The sequence below is a fragment of the Streptopelia decaocto genome (assembly GCF_964273445.1).
Source record: "Streptopelia decaocto genome assembly, chromosome: Z".
Lineage (NCBI taxonomy): Eukaryota > Metazoa > Chordata > Aves > Columbiformes > Columbidae > Streptopelia > Streptopelia decaocto.
This window is the reverse complement of record NC_138657.1, coordinates 18931679-18951259: the sequence shown is the minus strand read 5'-3', so window position 1 is coordinate 18951259 and position 19581 is coordinate 18931679. Positions and strand designations below refer to the sequence as shown.

General features: G+C 36.5%; 1 protein-coding gene across 1 annotated transcript in view; it reads right to left on the bottom strand.

Moving 5' to 3' along the window:
* The window catches only part of BNC2 (basonuclin zinc finger protein 2), a 322413-nt gene that overhangs the window by 214212 nt on the left and 88620 nt on the right, over positions 1 to 19581 (bottom strand). The window contains exon 2 of the mRNA XM_082074538.1: positions 16431 to 16631. Coding sequence (XP_081930664.1) covers positions 16431 to 16631 — 201 coding nt within the window. The remainder of the gene's footprint in view (positions 1 to 16430; positions 16632 to 19581) is intronic.

Genomic DNA, 19581 nt, shown 5'->3' with positions numbered 1-19581 from the left:
CTGAACTCAATGAGACATCCAGTCATAGCTGTATCAGCAGAATGCTAAGCTCCAGAGTACGTCCCTGACAAGAAACGACTCCACATTTGTAGCACTTGTTGGTGAGGCAAGAAGTGGTTATGGTATCCTTTTAAAACAAAACCCAAACTCTACTCCTATAATTTTTTTTAAGTAAAAAGTACTGTAGTGGAAGCATCCTTGAGAAACAAAGAGCGTAGTGATCTAGCTAATAGTGTTGCAGTGACTTTTCAGACACTGACTAGTCTGTCAAGCACCATCTGCGATATGTATCACAGTATCACAGTATGTTTGGGATTGGAAGGGACCTTAAAAGATCATCTAGTCCAATCCCCCTGCTGGAGCAGGAACACCTAGGTGAGGTCGCACAGGAACATGTCCAGGCGGGTTTTGAATGTCTCCAGAGAAGGAGACTCCACAACTTCCCTGGGCAGCCTGTTCCAGTGTACAGCATAGTTAAGAGAAGCATTATTAACTGGCCTAGAAACTAAAAAGCCATTTCAGTCTTAAAAAGAACATGAACTGAATTCACTAAACTTGTACAGCTTGAGTTCAGAGCGCCTACGGTTAAGAGAGCTTTCTACGTCACAGGATAGGAACCCAGTATTATGTAGAATATATGGCACCTCTCAAATTCATCCTAAGTTTTGGAAAACTAAAATCAAAGAAGCATGGTACCACAAATCACCTCTACTATGAGCAAGACCACCTCTGCTGCTGACAGATTGTGGATGCAGTAAAGCTCCTAGGAAACACAGGACTACTGCCTAATGGAACTGAAATACATGCATTAAAAAAAGGCTTAGCTTTTCTTAAAAATATTAATTCTACTTGGTGTAGAATATGAAGCACCAGCATCCGGATTCAGCATCCTCAGGTTTTAGTCATACAACCCTTTTCACATTACTGGACAAGAAGTAGAAATGACAGCAAATAATGGGTCAGAAGAACTACTCGCTGCTAAACTGGAAAGATCCTTTCCTTACTGCCTACAGTAAAACAGCCCATTAAGAGTTGCTTTTTGATTAAAAACAAGTAAGTAATTTCAACTATGGCAAAGTGACATGTTTTAACTTGACATTTTGTTAAGGATGAGTACCCTGCAAAGCTCATAAAAGAGTGAAGATATTCAGTGGAACATTAAGATTTACTATATATACTCAATGGCACTGTCACTCTTGTGCAAAACATGTCAACCCGGAAATATCTGACTCAACAGCCCTAAGGTTATTTAGAATAGAAAGTGAGATTTTTACGTGTTTCACTTTGATGCCATGAGAGCAGCTGCATTAAGTTCTCTCGGTGGTTTTCAAAACCCAAATAAAATGCTTGGTCTTTGTTTTAAAAGTTACTGTGCAAATGTGTGCCACCCACCCAGTCTGTAATAGCTTACATTCACCATTTTCAGAAAAGATAAACACAGCAGAGAAGGAAATTATAACATAAAAACAGCCTGGCATGTGAAATGAGGAAAAACACAGTAGACTATCTGGCAAGACAAAGCACACAAATGTTATTTCATGAAAATTAATAGCATCTGTAATTATATTCCCATCCCAGTACTCTCCTGCAACCTCATGCCCAAATTAAAGGTATTTTATCTAATTCTTAGTTGAGAGGTTACTAAAAGTGGTAAGTCACAGCTGTGTTGACATTGAACTTCTTGAACACAGAATACCAACGTCACACTGACACACTTTGCAGATGCTTCGTTACAAGCAGCACCAGTCACTTGATTTGAAATACCTAACCTAGCTGTAAAACAAACTGTTAATCTCTAGCCCCTTCTCCAGTTAAAATCTTCTTTACAGTTCTGGAAACACACCAACACCTTATTATGTTTATGCTAAACTTATCTGCATTTCGATTGGAATTTGACAGTGACCAGTGGTTCAACTCAATGGTACCTCAGACACTGATGGGAACAGGCTCCACGTACTCATCGTTTTAACTAGATGCTCTCTCTTTTTGTTCCCACAGAAATCTATAACACAGTGACCTTCAATTTAAAATACAAACTAATTAACTATCCGTTCTGTTGAAAAATGTTGGTATAGTGCTGATAACTGACTCGCCTGAAGAATTTCAATTATTAAAAGACTTATTTTTCCTTGCAACACAAAAAAAGCACTGCACGTCAAATTCTGTACATAGCTAAATGATGCTTCTTTCTAGCTGATATCGCTATTCGCTTTGATACATCTTTTTTTCAGAAAACTGTATTCTCATGGAACTTTTCTTCAGTCAACAAAATCACAACAGTCCATGTAGGTGACCATGCTGTAATTGACTCGTATGGAAGTTACACTATTGCTGCAACATCTGCACAATGACTTCACTTCTGAAGACTGCAAGCATTTCATCCAGTTCCTGATACACCATGTAAAATTTGTGCAGTCTAACACAACAATGCTGACTTCTGCCTCATGTCCTGAGTGGTTTTATGATAGACAATGACTATCTTATGTAAACCTTACCTCAAAGCTCTAGCAACACCATGTTTCTTACAGAGTTGACCAACAGCCATATTTCACCCAGTTAACTGGCAGGGACCACGTTTCTCTGAACGATATTACAATAAGCCAACTCAAAAGCCTACACTGCAATTCAGTTAGGATTTTTTAAATTTTTACTTTGCTTTTTAATATTATAAACGATGAGGTTTTGTATGCTCTTGGAGTCATGGATGCCTACATTTCTAGATGCCATATCTAGCAGAAGAAAAAATATCCAGAATTCCAATCTAGAGAATATAATGGATAAGAGTAATATTAAAAAAACAAACAAGCAAACAAACAAACAAACAAAACACAAAAACCACAAACAAACAAACAAAACACACAAAAACCAAACCAAACATTTTATTTGGTACCATAGAACCAGTGACAGTTTTACAGTTCTTTTCAGTAAGTCTCAGAGATCCTACATGGATATTATTCATAATACAAAATGGAGTCTTTATCAATCAATTACGTACTTAAAAATATAAAGAGAAGTTATGTACACTAGATCCCTGAAACAATTACAAATAATATCTCAAAAATCCATTTAGAGTAGGATACAAGTATTCTTAAAGATGAAATTACTTAGGACTCAGATCATTTTAAGGACTGCTGAGTTATCTTCGAGAGAAATACTTTTCAAATGGATTAGCATGATTTTCTATAGATATGTCCAGACTCTGTTACGGTGTTACATAGACAGATTATTCATGTACTTGATTCATTAACAAACTATTGACAAGGAGGCTGTATTATTGTAATGTGGATTTTTTGCATGGAGACTAGGGTGCATTATGACTCTAATTCAAAGGAGGAAGAGAGAAAGGGTTACAGGATACATAAAAAGCATGTAGACGATATTCAGACTGGCACACAGTGTGTGATAAAAATCAAATATGGAACATAATGGGACATATGGAAACATATCTTTCATGCAGGGAAGGATGAATCATAAGTTCACAGCTGGAATTTATGTGGATCCTTATTTAGTGGAGCATCTGTAGCCACTGTTTAGCTACATTCCCACATCAACAACAAAATGGTGCCACAGAAGAGAATGCAGGCATCAAGCTCCAGCTGGTATCTGCACCCACCACTCCCTTCTTTTCCCTGAAGCCACATTTAGTCAGTTTTCTTTTTACAGTTTGTGGTGTATAAACACGCACATGCAAGTCAAAATGCCACACCTGACCACCGCTGAATTTTGGAAAGTATAGGAATCTGATATAGAAGGGATAGATTCAGAAAAAAATCCCAGTCATTTAAAATCAGCCACATGTCTACAGCTTTACTTAATGCAGCTTACATATTTATGTAAGTAATTAATGTACTTCGCATGTTAGAAAAGTTTATTTCAGTTTACCATCATTTAAAAAGTTCTTTTAAAAAGCAAACTGAAAAATCATAGAAAACATTATTTATATAGGTCCATTTGGAGAAAACCAAATTCCAACTTCAGCATTATAAAATTGAATATAGATTGAATCGTTTTAATGTTTTTGCACCTGACTTTTAGCACCCCAACAGTATCAAAAAGTAAAATTAGAACGTGTAGAAGGACATCATAGCACATCTAAGCAGCTTCCATACCAACAATACATAAATACCAATTAAAGATGTTTAAACTGGGGTTAATTTTGTTTTGGGGATTAGTGTTGTGTTTTTAGTTTTTAAGATCACTGCTGTCTGTGTTATGACTTAAATCACTTCTATCCACTGCCTTCTGATTTTGTTAATGAAGATATAGAAAAATGAAACATACATTTTTATGCAAGAATAAAATTGTATTTTAAAGTAAAAAATATGCCTAGCACTGGGTATCAGAGGATTTGGTTTTTTTAAACAGCTAGGATATACCACACAGTTTCTCTTAAATGTTCAATTAAAATTTTGAAGAACCTAGATTTAAAAGAGCATACTCCTATAAAAATTGCCATATTTGAAACTGGAGTACAATGCTCTAATGCCATAATCCCTTGCCCAAATTTTACTTCCACAATTATTTATTCACTTAATATGTATTTTAAATGTGCTCCATAATGGAAAAAAGCAAAACATGAATTACATCTTCTTGAGGAACGACCGTAGGAAAAGCCCTCAGATCAGTTCTGTAGTTATATACTTTACTTGTATTTATTTCAGTAAGAACAGGACTAGGCACCTGAAATTAAAATTTTCTAGTGTTGTAAAGTATTTGTATGAGCAGAAGGCCTTGATATACCTTATTTTTGACCTGTAATAGTGTACTGGCAGGCTGACTTCCTCAAACAAGATTTCACAATGGAAAAAATAGATAGACATTCTTTTGAAAAAATTGTCAGTTGAGTCTGATGATGTAGGAAATTTCACTAACCATTTTTACTGTTGTCTGAATATTTTCCATGTGCTTGGTCATGTTCTAAAACTAGCTTTTACTTCTCTCCTTAGAAAATCAGACTGAGAATTCACTAGTGAAACTACCCTCATTAACAAGAAAATACACCAGTATGTCTATACTCCAATTTTTCCTCAATTTTTAAGGAAAATAAAACAATAAATCCACATTACAATGAGTGATACGCGAAAACTGGAGAAGTAGCATTTTTCCTGGAATGAAAATGGACTTATCATGAGAAAGATTCTACATTTGTCAAGTTATCATAAATAACTTATCTTTGATTTGCTGAATACTAACTTAATATTACAGCTCATGCAAGCAATTTTATTTTTTAGATATTTAAAGGAAGACAATGTCTTCAGAATGCTACATCAAAAGGTAAAAAAAACCAAACTAACATTTCCAAGTGAATTAAAATGTTTCAGTTGTCTTTCTTATTTATCCCTGCAGAGAAATACGAACACCTCGATAGATTCCAGAACAATATTTCAGGAGGTCTTGTAAAATCATATAATAATAATATTCTATTTAGATCACCTTGTCATTTATGTTTATAATTATTGTCTACTCTAGGAAAGAGGGAAGCTAAGTGGGAAGAAACTAGAAACTACACATGGCACAAGATAAACACGTATTTCTTAATGTAAAACAGGATTTACTATTCATTTGTCACTATTCTAGTAGAAATTCAACAATTTCTTAAAAGTAGAACAATTATAAGAAAATGTAATACACAGAATCTATGATAATGAGATCCCATGTCAGACAGACAGATGCCATACCTTGCTTATTTCTATACATGAATAAAAACATATATGGTGAGTTGAGGTGTTTTTTTCTGGCAGAAATGATCGAGACCCTCCAGGATAAAATTTTACTTTCCTTAAAACAATCTGATCATTCTTTCTCATTCCCTCTCTGTCTTTCCCCCCACCCCGAACTGAACTTTAGCAATGCATTAACAATGGACTGGTGGAGAGGAGGATCCATTAAAATGAGGAACTCACTGCGTAAGGTACTTTTCTTATAGTATGCTCCATCTGCATGAAGCCAATGTTTTGGTGTGCCTTCTGCTCCTGTAACCAGTTCTTTCCCAGATATCAATGAAGCTGTGCATACATTTTATTTTTTTATGCAAATTATGGCTTTGGAGAGGTCATGCCTCAACACCATTGAATTAATAAGCAGCCAATCTGTGATATAAAGAACATATTTATAATCATCAATCACCTCTTAGATTATTACATTGTTTGAAGAACATTATAAAAACTGCTAAGTATCAGGCATTTCTTTATGGCATTCTGCATAAAGATACAGCAAAGCATAAAAATAAATCTCTTTTTGGGGAAGATTGTACAGAAAGCACTTTTCCTGCTATCTTTAAGGACACCAGCAGTTAAAGACTGAGCTGTTTCATAGAACTGTCTGTATACCAATGTTTGAGTTACACTTGAGGGAAATGGTAATTTAGAAAATGGATTTTTGTTTCAGACTTTGAATGCTAAAAAACACCCAAAACCAAAAACAAACCCACAACAACAAACAAAACACCCCACCCCAAACCCTGAAAAAGCTCCATAAATAAATCACATTTTTAAATCTTGAACAAAAAACAGAAACCTTACAATTTTTAGCACAAATGATAAAGTTCTTACACAGCTACTATGCTTTCCCTGGTTTAGAAACAGTAACCCAGAAGTTGTTTTTGCTTTTCATACCTGCTTTCCACAACCCCTTCTTCCGTGCATTCTAATTTAAAAGAAAAACTAATATTAGATAAAGCAACACGTAATTTGACAGCCTACCAGTTAAATTCTGACAGGGTCAATAAAATGAGAGCTTGCAGGAGTCCCAGATGAGGAACACTTTCATGAATGCCTCCATTGTGTAAACTCTCCGTATATCCTGCCTGCAAATGACAGTCATATGCCACCAGCTGCAGGAGGCATTCCAGCAATGTCAACTGCTGTGGGGCATTAAGGAAGGGTGGACGAGTTGGTACTTCTTTTTATTTTTCCCTGGCTAGAGAGAGGGCTGTCACGCTTAACTCATTTACTGTTATTTTTCTAAAGGCTAGGGTGTTTATTCAGAAATGTAAGAAAATATATAATTAAAGCCTTGCTAATGGAGGTCCTCATTTTAATAGTAGTTTTATTATATAAAGCCAGCTGGAAGTAATTATTTTTTTTTCCTTGCAATTCTTCATTAGTTTGTACCTCCCTCCTCCCCAAGACATCTATTTCAGATGTTCTTATCAAATTCACATATTTTAACAAGTAAGATGTCCAGGGAACAAACAGCTATTAAAAGTTACGATAGGAAATGTGAAAACCTCAGTGTCCACTGGTAAGGAATACAGTTGCTACCACTTCTAAGAGACTGTTTTCCTATGAACTCCATTTTACAGACTGACATAAAATTTAAGTTTTAGAGAATTTCTGCAAGAAAAAAAAAAAACAAACTTGGCACATTTTTAATTAAGAACTAACTCTAAACATAGTGACACAGGTTTGTAGCTTAAATAGTTTTTAAACAACTCATTGATGTCCAATCTGATTATTTTTGTCTACTAAGGCTGTGCAGAACAAAAAAAAAAAAAAAAAAAAAAAAAGGAAAAGAAAAGAAAAAAAAAGTGTTAAAGCATTCTGTGTGTTTAATTTTCCCATTTTTCTTAACATTTGTTTTGTCCCATAGAGACAACCTCATGTCTGAGATATAGGAATACAAATATTCTGAAGGCTCACAGTACTGAACACTCCGTGTTAACCTTCCGTGGTTAAGGAATTGTACAAAGTAGAGATCAAACTGAGATGCTTTTCAGCACCTTCCATGTGATAAGCCAGGGTATCACACATTTTTATCACGCTCTTGCATACAGGAACACTGAAATACAAAATACTGAACTCTTTGCATGTCAGCACCTACATTCAGCCACCCTTGGAAGGGATGCTTCTCCTTTCTGCCCCTCATCTCTTCCTATACTCCCTTATAATCAAGATTGTTTTAATTATTGAATGACTACCAAGAAAAGGTGTTTTTTTTTTTTTATTTTAATACATGTTCAGATATATACACAGGGCAAGAAAAACTGTGGGGAAAGAAAAATGAGGAAAGGCATAAATAAATAAAAGATATCAATAATGATCTATCATAAAATGACATTTTGCCATTGTACTTCCGCAGGAGCCGTAACATCTCACAAGACATCCCTCTGAAAGCAGCAATAAAACTGCAGTACAGTACACAAGGTCTTGTATTCTGTGCAGGCAAAAGGCAATGAATATGCTAAAAGGAAATCAATCTGCATAAAAAGATCTGACAATAACATCTTCAGGTTTGTTTGGTTTTTTAATTTATTTTTTTTTCCTTAATGAGAAAACAAAGAAGATAGAACTGTTTGGGAAGCCAAATTTTTATGTAGATGAGGATAACTCCATTCAAAATGCTACTTTATTGATTAAATTACCTTTTATCCTACTGTGTTGCTACTTTTCCTATGGAAAAGGTGGCAGTTTCAAGTTAGCAAGAAGTCTTTTAAATGTTTCTCCTCCAATTTATTTTCATGTTGAATTACCCTGCCGAAATTTCATTTTGAGATTACTGTTTCAAAAAATTCAAAACTTCAGAACCAAACTGGAAATAACTATATTTTCACGATGCTTTGCAAGGTAACTCACAAAAAAATGGGTTTTCAGTAACTTATACATAAAATCACAAACACGCTTATAATGTCTAAAAGCTCAGACCTGACCAGAGACTGTAACAGAGAACCTGGTTTAATTTCTGGATTGTGATAAAACAGGAAGCCAGGTTCAGATTTCTTTAAGTGCAATGCCTAACTTTTTTTTTTTTTTAAGTCATGTTCATCTCCTTAGTGTCTAAATAATAGAAAAGATTAAAATACACAAGAGCAACTCTCTTAACCACAGTAGAATCTTGTCTTGCAAAATACCTGTGCATTTAGCTTCATAAAAGTTACACGCATACCAAAGGGTTATAGAATTGAGCTCCTAGTTACAGCTCACTCTGAAGGCTAATACACTGCTATCTGTAACTCTGTACCTAAGCTATATGCTGTCCTTGATGCATGACAGGGCTTCAGTGACATGAATGGAAAAACACATGCTTGGATCGTGGTGAGGATATGATCCTTTATATTCTATTTCCCTCTCACAGGTACACACCAAATGTTGAAGTGTTCAACTGAAAAGAACTACATTGTATGACATTTTCATTCAAACTGTTCAAAGCCAGAAATATTGCATTTTAAAGTTACCTGTCTGTCAGAAATACACCATTGAATGCATGGAGAAAATATATATGCAGAGAACCAGGTAATCTGTCTCCTTTCTTGGAGTTCTGATTAAATAGAGTTTAAAAAGAACCACCACAAATAAACAAATTGTATTCATCAGGTGTGTCTCACTCTTCTTCAATTTGTTAAAAATTACTGAGAAAAAGAAGAGCAATTAAAACACTTTTCAATATTAGTCACAGTAGATATCACAAAATACCAGAGCCATTTATCACACCACTCAAATTCTTCTATAAGGGGCATATTCCAAAACGCACAGGTAGGCAGACTGCAGCACCAATCTCTACTGATGTATTCATCGTGTGGTCCATTTCAAAATAAACAACATCTCAAATATTACAGTAAGTTCACCTGCCAGTGTCAGTACATTTTAGCTTCAATGACAACCCCAGTATAAATTTTATCACTTCCCATAAAGCTTCTTAAAGTATCACTTATTATTCACTTTATAAGAAAGGCTTGCTGACTTCTGTGTCGCTCACAGGAAGGAATGGCTGGATCATAATTGTGACATTTTCTCTTCTGAACTCCTGTGCTCTGTAACTGGCAGATGACACTCCTTTCCCTTACACAAGTGCACAGACACGCATCATCGGTAGAGGATGGGGATGTAGTGGCTTCCCGAGAGAGTCAGAATAGCATCAATGGTACATTGTTGGCAAGTTCACACTGATCAAAGCCATTCTGAGATGCTCACCCCCCGCTCCACGAAAGAGATGGCCTCTCTATGACTAAATGTTGTGTGACACAGCCATACAAGTGGCACTGTCTTTGTCAGTGAAGCAAAATCATTTAGAAAACAGTTGTCAAGTATTTCAGTAAGGGAAAGGAGGCATTAGGCATTATTACAATGAGTGGGGTGAGCAGTAGCAAAGCAACAGATGCCTGTCCATAGGCTGATGTACAGTCTCTTATTTTGGATGTTTGTTATACAGACTGATGTTAAACTGAAAAATGCATTTTGCCTCATTGGAAAACTGTATATAAAGACATAGACTCTCATTTAATAAAACTGGTTTTTAAGCTTACACCTTTCCACAGGTGAGATGGGTAAAAAATAAACCCCTTAATTACAGTTCATCTAGAAGGTGAAATTTTGTCGTTACACTCTCTGAATTATAGTAAAAAGCTGCATTAGTGATTTTCTTTTTGAACAAAAAGATAAAGAGACAGTGACAATGGGATTCCTCCTTTCTCCTCTCCTCTGTTTCAGCCTTGTCTTTCTTGAGCCAGAATGATTCATCACCTCCTGGGTATACTAGGAGCCCCAAGTTTGGAAATTCTTCTAAACTGCGAAGAACCATTAGTCTACAAGGCAAATCCTTTTACAAAAGCACAAGCGCTATTGTTTGGGAAAAATGACTGAGCAAAGAAAGCTATACACAGCGTATGTTTTGAGCATTTCTAGTAAAAAGTAAAAGCTCTTTAAAGCTTTTTTTTCCTGATTGTACTTTATGACGGCAGTTCTGTATCAGTGAACAGAGTGTTCCTTTGCAATCAGCACAGTGTCACAACGACCTGGCAAACGTGAATGCTTTCACTATCACTACAGTCCTTGCAATCTTGCCTCAGCTGTGACCCATTCACTTTTGCCCCAACTTCACTAAGATGCCTTACTCAGCATCTAATTAGTTAGGGAAGATTTGCCTTGGCTCTTAACCCTGACATAAGAGCAGGAGACTCTGCTGCTGTTGTATACCAAATCTATTCTGTCACTACATTAATCAAATCCCCATAAAACTATACATAAATAAGTAACTACTAAAAGGCACAGTAGAAAAATAGAAAATAGAAAAACGAAACATTTTAAAACATTTTAAAATGTTAAACACTTCTGCTTACTGTACAATATAAGCATGTGCTTTAATATATGCTTCAATGCTTCATGCAGTTTTGTGCATACATATCTCAAAGTTAAGAAAAGATCTGACAGTGTTCCTACCACATCATCAACTAAAATATACAATGGCACAAATATGTTCAAACACCGTATGCATACACGTGCAAGATTAGTACGTATGGTGAGGAACGAGAAATATTTTGCTATGTTTTAGTTCTGCAAATACTGAACACAGTAAGAGAAGGTATTGAGAGGGGTTTTTTATTTTTAATCATGTATCACGCAGATAGCCACGTATCTATCACTGCATGTACTTGTATGTCTAGTGCTATATGCCACACAAACACGCTGGGCTTTTCATCATGTACTATATTTTCTAATGCAGCACAAAATTCTTGATGTAGATATATTTAATTTGCTGAAAGGACACGAACCATTACAGGTCTAAACCATGCTTTACAAAAATACCAAACAAAATTAAAGCAAGTGACCAAAATGAGACAATGTAAACTGATAAAGCTTGTGAATTCATACTAGAACATGAACTTGCTCATGAACAGCAATAAAATAATACACCTGGGGTCAGCTAATCTTTAAAATGGTGTGATGATAATATATGTAATAAATGAAATTATTATGTTTGCTGATGCTTACTGACAAAGGCGACTGTTAACTACTGTAAACTACAAAATGCATTTTACTAATGTTAATCTTCCTCCCCAAATGTCCATAATAAATCAATGTATGGAATTATAGCCTATTGTTGAATTAAGTTTGAACTTTTTGTGTGTGTGCACCCATATTAAAGAACAGTTATATATTAAAGTAAAATAGCTAATTACTTAATAAATGTTAAAATTGCGTACAACCTCGATGACCAGCAACCCAGGAGCATTTAAAAAGCTTTCACCCTCAATCCATTAGACATTACACTACGCTCCTGTTTTTAAATACTGGTTCAATAAGCAGTTTATGTGCCTATGTCTACATCACTGTTAGAAACAAGCAGATTGAAGAATAGAAGTACAGCTCAAAACAGGCAGTGCACATTGTATAGAGTTTAATATTTCTAGCAAAATTAATGCATACTCCACGTATTGTAAGTATTGTTTAGTTTTCCTTGGAATAAGCATTCATTTATGCAAGGAAAAAAAGTTGAATTTACTGTACCATATCTCTCGTGAACAGACGCGTCTATATTAATATACATCATTGATTTAATTTTTAGTTTTCTTGGCTTCCCGCTCACCTATCTAGAAGTGATTTCTCTGGTGATAACTAACACATCATGCTAATGAGAGAATCTAATGTACAATAGAGAAATGTCACTACTAATAATATTTGCATGAAGTTAAATAAAGCAACTGTAAGAGAATGTCAGACAGTTGTTCTTTAATAAGATACAGTTACACAATGAAATTATGTTGTTAATTTTGTTACATCGAGTGAATCCTAAATTACTATATAATGACGCACAGATCCATTTATAATTGTGATATACTGCTTTTTCACTCTCACATTGAAAAAAAGCTTCTGGAAAGGCTATTACCTTTTTATCTGAAACAGATTAAATATACTTCTTTCTTAACAAAACAGTACATGGCTCTGGCATTTTGTGTCACTGTGGGTTACAGCCATTTCTCTTATGGTCTCATTTCTGAAATGACTTTAAAGTATTTTAGAACATTACAGCCCTTAAGGTAACTGGATAAAGAAAAATGTCATTTCTTATTCTGACAAATGCACAAAACATTTATGAAAGCAGACAATCACAAAAGCCTGCTTTTTTTAATCAATCAAATCCAGACCTTCTTTTCTGTTGTTAACAACTCCTTGCCAGAACTAGGATGGGCAGCGGCTGCCCTGGTCTTAACCAGATGAGCATGGAAGAGAAGCCAAGGGTTTCTGCTCATTCTCGACCTGTCACTGATCAAAGTGACCCAAAGAAGCACTCCTTTTTAAAAGTTAAGATTTATGCCCTTTGAGGTTATCAGACATTCTTCTGTGTACAGAATGGGATGACCCCTTTCAAGAGAATCACACACTTCTACATGGACAAAAGGTGCATAGGCAACAATGCAGTCAAGTGGCCATGTCATAAACTTCTCACAGGTAATTTAGGAGACTATTCCTCTTCTTCTCTCACCCTACCAAAATCTAAATTCGCTCTGGAATGTGGAGATGACATTTTCTTGCACTTTCATTCTTTAAGAAAATAATAAAAAAATAAATACCATCATACTTGCCATTAATAGCACAAACCTGTACAAACAATCCTAATTTTTTCTAAGAGACATACAGTTCCTTGTCATAATGAAGCAGGTTTTCCTGTTATTCTGAGAAAAGTTATTAATTCCTATAGTATACAAATAGCAGTGCAGTGTGAGCTGAGAGGTAAGAGGAGTGAGGAATCACAAGGTTTTGTTTGGTTCTAAATCATTCTTCTTACCACGCTCCAATCTTTGTATTAAAAGCCTGCTTGAGATTAAGTTACAATTCCAAGGAAAAGTGATGAGACTCGGCATTTGTTTGCTTCTAAAAAGCACCTGGAAAGCCAGCATTATACTTAGAAATTTAAAAAATAAATGTCTCTAGCATTACTATGGATAGCTGGAAAAGTTTCATTAAACACTTCTTTCAAACCATGCCAAACTTTGCTTGCAAGTTATGTACATTTCATAACTTCATGTTATTTGTACTCATGAAAACAATTTTTCTGAAAGCACAGGAAAAATTTTAAAAATACTTACATTTCCAGAAGATGGATTGAAAATAATTAACTAACAAATGGATGAAAATAGGTAACAGAAAACAATATTCAAAATTTTAGTGATTTAGAAAGAAACATTGGCACTTAAGACACAAATTTGCTGCTGCACTTGCACACAGTCTGTGCTCCTAGTCTGCACAAGCTAGCAAGTTAAAACAGCTTTAACAAAACAGAAATATAAGACAAAATATTATCCTTAAAGAGGAGAAAAATGTGTGTAGCAAAATAACTTACCCTCCTCTTAAAAGCATGATGACAGCTTATTTGGACTGAATATGTTTAGCACATGACAAACAAACAAACAAAATATGACAAGGAGATTAACACAGTATGCGAATGCCTTAAGTAAAGACTTTTAAGAAATAAATCTGTTCGACATCACCACCTTTGCAGTGCTACTGTGCGTGTATTTCAATGGAAGGATACACACTGATGCAGCATTTACCACACATCTAGTCATTTAGCACATTACTTCTCTCCCTCTATACAGAATACAACACGACCACACATGTTCAGTAATGTACAAAATCCAGTTAATATTCGAGAATTAGAAAATGTAAAATATTATTTAAAAAAAGAAAATAAAAACCAAACTGCCTAGCTTATGTGCATAAATATTTGGCTGGGTCTAATGAGCTAGTTTTCTCAAATTATTTGACCCCCTTAGACACAGTGATGCCCTTTTATTTAGTTTTGTTTCCTTTCTTTGTCAGTGTTGAACATTTCGTAGTATTCCAGGGACCACAAAGGCTAAATCTGTTGAAAAAGGTCTTACACTAAACAGGGAATCTAACACTATCTATGTGGTTCAATTGCCATTTATCAATTGATCGTTATCTGGATCTAGTTATGTTAACTCTTTTGCAGCTGAAATGGAAAGAACCTTTTCTCCACCCAAAAAATTTAATCTCACTTCTTTGTAAAAGAATACGGCAGGTAATTTGAATAACTGCTTTCCATGCTATTGCTCAGTATCAATATAACCAAATATGTTATGTATCACAGACATGCATACAGCTGATAAGGCTTGTAAGCAGTGTAGTAGCAGTTCACACTTCCTAGTGCCAATCAGCGTTTTTGAAATGTGCATCTCTACCAGGAAATGAACTTTTTTACTTTCCAGAATGGGAAATTGAACAGAGTTGCTTATTTGCCTTATGTTGATTACATTCTATACCAGTGTACTGTATCAGCAGTAATCAGGGTCCCTCTACAGGATATATCAAAATATTTCTTATTCAAATGCCTCCATCCTGTCCTAAGCTACACTGCTTAAACTGTCGTCCATAGACAACCGCTATTGGTTATTAACTATCTGCTATGGAGTTTTTCTTGGCTTTAAAGTTTTTTTGAAAATTAAATTGCCATTTTATGACCAGTATTCAGGCATGCTTTGTTACTGTAAACTATAAAACCTAATTAGTTTCCCTCTCTTTTCTTACAGTACAACGCCTCTCAGGTAAATGAGTTCATTCATCTTATGTCCGACATTAAATAAGAGTCTAATATTAATATACAAATAATTTACTAACTCTTCTTTTAGCTAGCAGAATATTTCAATTATTATAGGTCAATGTCAGACCATAATTGGAAACTAGTTTTCAGAAAGGCAAAACGTCCCCTGGTAGGGAGCCACCCTGTTAAAAACCTCCAGGTTGAACTTCCCTCCCCTGCTTGAGCCCCATCCAAGCTGAAAGTTTCTCTCTTTCTTTTTTTCCCTTTTTTTTTTTCTCTCTCCCCCCCCCCCGTTTTTTTTTTTTTTCCTTTCCCTTCACCCAGAAGCGCCAAGCAATTGTGCAAGATTAGGTACAACACACAGGGCGCGTATCACCAAGTGCATGGTACAGAGACACTGGCTCCTGTGATTAATTATCAGTTATTACTGGCCTTGCAGTAACATTTTCGCTTTCCCGTCAGAACCGGCATACCAAGCTGCCTTAAACGCGGCCCCCGGTGAAGGAGCAGCTCTGGGGAGGACGCCAAGGCACAGCTCGGCAGAGGGGGAGAGAGAGGGAGCGAGCGGGGAGAGGGAGCGGGAGAGGGACCCGAGGACTGAAACTGTCTCCTCTAACGACCCTCAGCTTCGTGCTGGCAGCAGCTCCAGCAGGACGGCTCGCCGCTCCTTCCCTCTGAATAAAACTATTCTGCCACATGAAGTCAATTATGCCGTTCTGAGGGGCCCCCTAAATTTAGTATCAGTTTGATTTGGGGGCTTATGTACTCAGGGAGAAAGAAAGGAGTTTTGCTGGGATAGCAGATACTTTTATTTATGGGACGGGGGGTGAGCGAGGGGAAAAAACGACCGGAACAAAACAAAAGCAAACAAAGAAAGAAAAACAGTCTTACTATGAGCAAAGCTCTATTTGGAAACTTTAAAACAAATGCTTTGCTTCTACTTAAAGCTTTAATATTTTTTCCTCTTTTAAAAAGAAGCCCTTAGGGAAGCAATGAAGTAACCATGCACATTCCAATGACATAGTTATGACAGTTCAGAGGCTAACTATGTAGTGATGAATGAAACAAAAATGAAACGTGGAAAGAAAGAGAAAAAGGAGGGGAAAAAAAGAGCACAAAAATGCCATGTTTTAAAATAAACGAAAGTAACGTACCTGTTGGGACATTCTGAATAAGAGGTTAGTGTCAGTGTTCTGCCATGTCCCCATGAAACCAGAGTCGGTCGCTGCCGTTCTTGTTCCGAACTGCATGGAGTTGTCAGTGCAGGAGTCTCTTAAAGTCAAGTCTCTTGCCCTCTTTCGCTCTCTGTGTCTCTGTGTGTGTCTGTCTCTCACATCCACTTCTGCCTCTTCTGACTGAAAAGTGAAGGTGGATTTTTTGAGCCTCTTGGCAGCCAGTAGCAGGAGTGTAGTGTAGTTAAGAAGCTAGCTGCACCGTGCGTTTCATTTGGGAAGGGGGGATTCAGGGGAGAGGGTCAGAGCTTCTTTCGCACCTCCAGCACAGATACCCCTATCATTTATGCATAGATTGTGACTCCCCAAGCTCGCCTTTGCTCAGTTTAACAGCTGCCTGTCAGGTGTGCATGCAGCACTAAGGAGACCCAACCATCAGCTTCAAACTCTCAGCCACTGGATGTCATTGGATAGCAGAGCAAAGAGTCAACTGCACTGCTCCACTGTCAGGCACCAAATGACATCCTGCACTAACCCTTCGGTCTACAGATACACAGATACACACACACACGCACATTCTCTCTAAGTAGCACAATGATTAGAGTGAATTGGGAGAAAGAAAAGTCTGTGGCCCTTTCCCTCTCTCTGTTTATCCTCAAGAATCCTGTGAAGTACAGCATGTAGTATCTGACAGTTGCCTACCACACACGATTAGCAAACCTTTAAAAGTTAAAAAAAAAAAAGGAAAACTAAAAGGCAAACAGGCAAGCAATTACACCTAAATACAGTCAATATTCACTTAGAAGTAAAACATAAAAGTTGGCCTGGTTATTTTCTAAATATTAGTCAGACAAGAATTGTGGGATAGTCAGTTCCTATCCCAAATAAAACTCTTACCAAAGAGGGGAAAAAAGACATGATCTAACTCCTTTTGAAATAAAACCAGAAAGTCACATGCACATTTCATCTCTCACACCCCTCTCTTCCCTTGCCCACTGCTAAGTGTCTTAAGCAGCATCGCGAGCAAGAAAGAAAGGAAAAATGAAAAAGCTAGCCCTTTCTTCCCCTCCCCCAAAAGATCAAAAGTAGTTTTTTGTTTTGGTTTGGTTTTTTTAGTAGCTGGTTGAAGCAGATACAATACACCTTTCAAATCGTAAAGAACAAAGAAATGAATCACAGCAGAAAAGAAGCCAGTCCCACACAGTTAAAAAGTAACACAAAAGAAACAATATTTTTCCTTTAAGATCTCTCGAAGAACTGTACTTAAAGTCCAGTAACATATACCAGGAATAAGTAATACTACTGCAATACTGGTTTTAATTACAATGGCTTTTGAAAGTGAATCTTATCTGAAAAATGCTCTTACCCACTTCATCCTTTACATAAAGACAAGAAGTCATAACTCTGCAAACTTCATAAATGTAAAACAAAATTCATGCAATCTCATTAAAAAAAAAACAAAAACAAAAAACAAACAGCCAGAGTATTAAAAAAAAAAAAAAAGAAAAAAAAAAAGAAAAAAGCTATCCTTTCCAACATAAGGAACATTCATCTTCTAATAAAATCTACAAATTTAGGAGGACAAATGTACCACTCACTGCTTTTTTCTTAACTCAGGAATAACAATAAACCTCACTCTCTGAAACAACAAAAGAAACAGAAGAGAGCTTCAGTGGCAGCTCTGTGTCATTAGTGTGCAATGAGAAAAGATGAGAAGATGTACACTATGTTGACACAAATGTGCCTTCCCCTCTAGACCCTACATCTCTTGAAAGCTTTTCTGTTAAACTTTCCTCCAGTTCAGCACCATTAAGTACAAAAAAAAGTCTCAAAAGCAGCAAATTCAATATCCAAGAAGAAACAAGCAAGAACCCCAAGAACTGTTGCCTTAAAATATATTAAGTCCACCTGTGGTCAATAAAAATATTCTCTGCTGGGGAGGGGAGAATGACACTTAGGAGTCAATTGTGCCAACAGTGGCTGTACCTTTACAGCTAGCTATTAGCCCCGCAAACTCCCTCTAAAATTTGCCAGCCTCTTCATTTCTGAAGTGGCACTCAGTGCCTCAGTCAAGCTGCATACTCAGCTCCTGACCTTCCCACTAATGGCTGTTATTTGTGGGAGGCTTAAGGACACTGTCAATAGCAAGCTTCCTCCTCTCTTCTCCGTTCTGCATCTCTTGCGTGCTCTCGCTCGCTGTCTTTATCTCCACCTCTTACCCCCCCCTTCGCCCCCCCCGCCTCCCCGTTCTTTTTCCTGCCTTGCAGTCCTCTCCTCTCACAGAGAATTAAGGAAAATAATAATAATCTTTTTTTTTTTTTTTAAAGTGCACACACATGCATGCAAGCACACACGCACGTGCACACACACACACACAAAATCAACTGGCATGCAGCAGCAAGCACCTGCAGTAATAGACTCTTTTATTAAAACTGTTATTCTGCAAGACTTGAAATTCCCGGTGGACCGGGCCATGTCAAAGCCGATATAATTAACTAGAGGCTCAGCAACGGATCAATTACCAGACAAGCAAGTGATAGTGAAATCAATGAAAGATCATCAGCCACATTATCAGTGTTGCAACTCATTAGGGTAAAACTGAGAAATGTGCTCAAAGAGAGCCCAAGCAAGGTGGCATTACAAAACAAAGGGCTAATTTGGAGACCCTGCTGTGAACAATCTGTAACAGAATTAGCCTTTTTTTCCCCTAAACTGCAGAGCTCAGTAACTAAATGTGACAGACTGAGAGAAGCAGTTTATTAAGACACCAACTCCAAGTTTATTTAGTTCATAAACTCTCTCCTAGAAAATCAATACAGTCTGTACAGGGTTATTAGGCTGACTAGCTAATACATCCAAATCTGGTCTTCCCAAGCAGAAATCTTGGCCAGAATGCTACAACCTTACATGAAATCTAAGCACACATTCAGATCACTGTATCAAAGAAGGACTATCATTTAATTGTCAAATGTGTGACTTCCACATCACAGATTCGCAGCATTTTAAAGAAAGAAATATCCCCCCACACACCCTGCTAACTAACATGACAGGAAAGAAACAAAATTTTGTCTGCCCATTCCAGCCCAGCTCAGGTTATTCTTAAATCTATGGTGCCTATGTAGCATCTTGTTTT